Here is a 5,598-nt window from a genome sequence, read left to right on the forward strand (position 1 = left end):
ACTGGATTATATGAAGAAGGATGATGGCATCTGGATTAAAAAAAAAAACTAATTAAAAACCTGCAATATGCAGATGATACAACCTTGCTTGCTGAAACTAAAAAGGACTTAAAATACTTACTGATGGAGATCAGAGACCACAGCTTTCAGTAAGAGTTGCACCTCAATGTAAAGAAAACAAAACTCCTCACCACTGGACCGATAACATCATGATAAATGGAGAAAAGATTGAAGTTGTCAAAGAGTTCATTTTGCTTGGATCCACTATCAACACTCAAGGAAATAGCAGTCAAGAAATCAGTGTATTTCATTAAACAAATCTGCTGCACAAGATCTCTCTACAGTGTTTGATGTTTTTGTTATTAAGTGCCTCTGAGTCAGTTCTGATTCATAGCTACCCTGTATTGGGTTTCTAAGGAGAGAATGATGGGTTTGAACTTCCGACCTTGCAGTTCAAATAGACCTTGTTCTGGAGTGCTTATCATACAATGCCACACCAGGACTTCACAGTACTTAGGAGCAAAGATAACAGTTTGAGGACTAAGGTGTGCCTGACTCAAGCCATGGCATTTTCAATAACCTTATTTGCATGTGAAAGTTGGACAATGAATAAGAATGACCATAGAAAAACTCATGCATTTGAGTTACGATGTAGAATATTAAAAGTACTGTGGACTGCCAGAAGAACAAACAAATCTGTGTTAGACGGAGTACAGCCAGAATGCTCCTTAGAAGCCAGGATGGCAAGACTTTGTCTTTCATACTTTGGACATGTTATCACAAAGGACCAGCTTCTGGAGAAGGACATCATGCTTGGTAAAGTGAAGAGTCAGCAAAAAACAGGAAGACCCCCGACAAGATGGATTGGCACAGTGACAGCAGCAATAGGCTCAAGTGTAACCATTGTGAGGATGGTGCAGGACCAAGCAGTGTTTTATTCTATTGTGCATAGGGTCTTTATGAATCAGAATTGACTCAATGACGTCTAACAACAAATCTGGAATCAATTTATTAGTAACAGTTGTTACTGAATGTTGAGAATTAAGATGATAGTTATTTCTTCTATATACTTTCCTGTGTTTCCATAGTGGGCACATATACTTTTTGAATCTGGTAGAAAAAAAGTTTAGAGAAAAGAGCTAAAGGAAACTTTTAAGTAATGCTTAGAATGGAAGCTGCCATGGAGTGTATTAATTACATAATTTTTATACTGATAATATTTTTCATTTCATATAATAGAATAATGTATAAGCTGGATATTAATTTTAGTCTTATTATCTAATTTGAGAACTCTCTTTCCTTCTAGTTCAGAAGGAGCTGATAACGTACTGTTCTAAGTTTCAAAGTAGGAAAAACAGTCTTTAGTCATAACTTTGCTCTCTGCATACTTCTCCAAAAGACTTTATTACTATCTTAGAATATGATTGGAATGTTGCAGAGATGATAAAAATTGCATGCCACATCTGACCCTTCCCTAGTCATGGTTCCAGAGTAGGTTTTACATAAAAATTGATAGATATTTGAGTATATATATATATAAGTATATGAGTGGCTGTGTTTATTGGAGATGAGAATATTTTTCTTGATGCAAGCTTCTTTTCTGTAGGAAGAGATTGAGTCAGTTATCTTTAAATTATCATGTTCCCTTTTTGTTATCTCTCTTAATTTGTTTATCATTCTAAAATGCTAATTACAAATATAATTTTTTCCATAGCTGGAAGCCAACATATGATGTTTTTCATAAGCATGAAGATTATATGCAGAGCCAATTTATGATTTATCAAGAAACTATTGAAAAAGACAAGTACAGTATACATACTAATTTAAGCTTTTCAATTCTATATGTTAGTATTAACAGGACATTATTCTTTGCAAGAATATTCATTGAAAAATACTTAAATGTATGTTAAGGGAAGATTTAAATTTTTTTAAGTATATGAAGGATTTTGGATTCTTTGTTTGCTACCAGAGCTCTACATATTTGTTGTAAAGCCCTAGCTATATTCAGATGTTCCTTGATATAAAACTATCTCAGTAGCAATTACAGTAAAATTCTTCAAGTAATCGTCTTTATGATTTAACCATTATAGGAAAAATCTGGAGGAAATCTATAGACTTAGTTTATTACAAATTTTAGATATTGACTTTTGAAGGTTATTTATACCAAATTTCTGTTTTTGAGAGTTTGCTGATTTAATGGGGTGATTATGTTTAATGGAGGACTGATAGTTATCGGGTATATTGTTGTTGTTATGTGCCCTGGAGTAGGTCCCAACTCATAGCGACCCTGTACAGGGTTTCCGAGGCTGTAAATCTTTACGGAAGCAGAAAGCCTCATCTTTCTCCCGTGGAACAGCTGGTAGTTTCGAACTGCTGACCTTGCGGTTCTCAGCCCGATTTGTAACCACTATGCTACCATCGGGTATATATGTGTATAATTATTTATTATGTGTATAATTATGTGGTCTTTGATATGAAATATGATTAGTGAAGTAAGGTAAGGGATTTTGAACATATTATATAACACTAAAATTTTTTTTTACTTAATTAAGAAACTAAAAATGTTTTTATTGTTAACATAATTGGACCAAAGCAGTATCTGTTTTTATATTTCAATTACACAGACAAATCTAGAATGCAGTATTCTTTATACTCAAATATGAATCTTAATAGAAGGTAGGGACTATATATATATATATTTGGATTTAATTGGCATTTAAAATCAGCAGTTGATGAGATTGCTTAGAGGAATGAAAGGAGCAAAAAGAAAAAGCTGGTGTACCATCATCCAAGAAATTCCTTATATAGGATAGCTTTATCCAAGTTATAAAATTAAGAGCATATTTAGAAACATAAGTCATTTGTATTTTTCATAATTTTTGTATGCTTACTTATTGAAACTTCAGTATTTGATAAGAATTGGATAAAATGCTTCAAACATACATGAGGGGACTTTAAAAAGTTGGTAGCAAAAATGAATAAAATATAATAGAATTTTTCCATAAACTTTTTGAAGCCTCCTGTGTAGTCTATAAAGAACCAGATTGAACATTTTTGATGTTAGATCAGGGTAATCAAAACTCTTTTTTTTGTAAAAGGCCAGATAATAAAGGCTTTAGGCTTTATGAGCCATACAGTTTTTGTTGTAACTATTGTGTTGCAAAAGCAATTTTAACAATTTATAAATGAACTATGTTCCAATAAAACTTTATTTGTTGTTATTGTTAGGTGCTGTTTAGTTGGTTCCAACTCATAGTAGCCTGTATAGGGTTTCCAAAGAGTGATTGGTGGGATTGAACCATCAACCTTGCTGTTAGCATTCTGTGCTTATCTTACAGTGCCACACCAAGATGGACACTGAAATTTTAATTTTATATAATTATAATTTATCCTGAAATATTTTCTTCTTATAAGTTTTTTCCCCCAATCATTTTGAATATTTGGAAGTAGTCCATTTTTCCTTCTTCTGTTCTGCATAAGGTCGCTATGAGTCGGTACCGACTCAATGGCACCTAATGACAATAACAATAATTTTAAAATATAAAAATAATTCATAGTTCATGGGCTGTACAAAAACAGGAGTCAGGCTGGACTTGGCAGATGGACAATAGTTTGCTGACCTCTGTTGCAGATCAAGCACAGGGAAAATGAGAAGAAAGGACTCATATCCTTTTATAAAAATTGACTGTCCCCTTCAAGACTTGTGCCACATCATTATTTATTTCTTTTAATTTTTGCAGAAAAATGTATCATGACTATATATGTCAGTATAAAGAAGTTTTGAAGCAATATCAGCTAAAATATTCTGAAACACCTTTTTCACGTGAATATTATAAGAAGAAAACAGAACATGAAGAAATTCAAAACAGAGTGATGGCTTGCTCAGAACAACTAAAAATGAATGAAACTGTTTTTGTGGAATTTCTAGGTATTGATATTTTTGTTTTGTATTGTTTTAAATAATAGTATGTTTTAGTGAAAAGAATATAATCTGCATATCAGTCTAAATCATACTTTTGTTTTTCAGTACCTGCTCCCTTTCCATCACTTACTAAATGGACATTACACATGTATCCGCAATTGTATTTCTACCTAGAATTTTAATTAGATATGTATTATTTCACTATTTTAATTTTTATTGTTTTTCCTTGTAAGAATCACAAGGATTTGTTTTTTGTTTAATTAAAATTTGAGTTTATGTTAAAGATCATCAGGGACTAGTTTTCTGTGCGTGTGATCAGAAGCAGGCAATTTCATGAGGATAAAATGGTCTATGTATCTGGCTTTTAGTGATTTATCTTAATGAAAATGTCATCTTGCTCTGTCTTAACCAAAATAAAAGTTCCTATTAACTCAATTGGTTACTACTACTTACTAGGATGGAAGATGATAAGGAGGTGAGTCACAATTATTTACTCATCTATAGATCCTACCTGTGCCAGGCAGTTCTTCAAAATTACAAAACTTTCTTTCAAGGAGCTCACAGTTTAGTAGGAGAGACAGACATATAAAGAAGTAATTTAATACAGTTACACTATAATAGATGCTTCTTGTTTTTGTTGTTATGTGCTGTGAAGTTGGTTCCAACTCATAGTGACCCTGTACAGGGTTTCCGAGGCTATAAATCTTTACGGGAGCAGAAAGCATCATCTTTCTCCACGGAACAGCTGGTATTTCGAACTGCTGACATAACTCTTAATTGGTATGTCTTCCCTGTTTATCAGAGAAATCTTTTCTTATAATGAATTTACAGTTTTAATCATCTTCCATCTTCCACAATCCTTCATATGCTTTCCTGTCAGATTATGACTCAGTTTGTTGTATGGATTCTTCTTCATCCTAGCATTGTATCTTGCTTCCTGTCTGCTTCATCCTAAATCATCGTTTTAACTCCTCTACTGCTGATTCAGTCCATGTTTTGATATTATCCTGTTCTGTTCTGAAATGTTGATTTTTTTTAAACCATGGATACTTCTCAGTGGGGATGGGCAGAGGTTGGTAGGTGCAGAAGATACTGCAGGGATTTAGGGAATGGGCCGTGAGATAGGATGAGATGTAAGCAATATGACAAATAATAAGAAATGAATGGAGGTAGAAAGAATTGAAAATTAGAATTTAAATATGCAGATCTAAAACTTTAATTAAGAACTTTGATAAAACATGTTAAGAACGATTCCCCTGAAATTTTATTCCCTATTACATAAGTCATTTTACTTAGATTCATAATCAGCTCTTATGGAGCAAGTCAAGAAATTAGATGATGTATTGCGTTTAGCAAATCTGCTGCAAAAGACCTTTTTAAAGTGTTAAAGAGCAAAGATATCAGTTTGAGAACTAAGGTTCACCTGACCCAAGACATAATAGTATTTACAGCCATCTCATATGCATGCAAAAACTAGACAATGAATAAGGAAGACTGGAGAAGAATTATTGCATTTGAATTATGGTGTTGGTGAAGAATATTGAAGGTACCATGGACTGCCAGAAAAACAAATCTATTTTGGAGGAAGTACTGCCCAATTCTCCTTTGAAGCGACCATGATGAGACTTTGTCTCTCCTACTTAGGGTGTGTTGTTAGTAGGGACTTGACCCTGGAG

The 5,598-nt window shown here is 33.1% G+C and overlaps 1 protein-coding gene across 1 annotated transcript in view; it reads left to right on the plus strand.

Annotated features, from left to right (window-relative positions):
• The window catches only part of LOC102817652 (chromosome unknown open reading frame, human C14orf39), a 91,763-nt gene that overhangs the window by 28,854 nt on the left and 57,311 nt on the right, over nt 1-5,598 (plus strand). The window contains exons 5-7 of the mRNA XM_006864636.1: nt 1,715-1,804; nt 3,741-3,928; nt 4,028-4,070. Of these exons, the coding sequence (XP_006864698.1) occupies nt 1,715-1,804; nt 3,741-3,928; nt 4,028-4,070 (321 nt within the window). The remainder of the gene's footprint in view (nt 1-1,714; nt 1,805-3,740; nt 3,929-4,027; nt 4,071-5,598) is intronic.

The sequence above is a fragment of the Chrysochloris asiatica genome, unplaced genomic scaffold (genome assembly GCF_000296735.1).
Source record: "Chrysochloris asiatica unplaced genomic scaffold, ChrAsi1.0 scaffold00067, whole genome shotgun sequence".
Classification (NCBI taxonomy): domain Eukaryota; kingdom Metazoa; phylum Chordata; class Mammalia; order Afrosoricida; family Chrysochloridae; genus Chrysochloris; species Chrysochloris asiatica.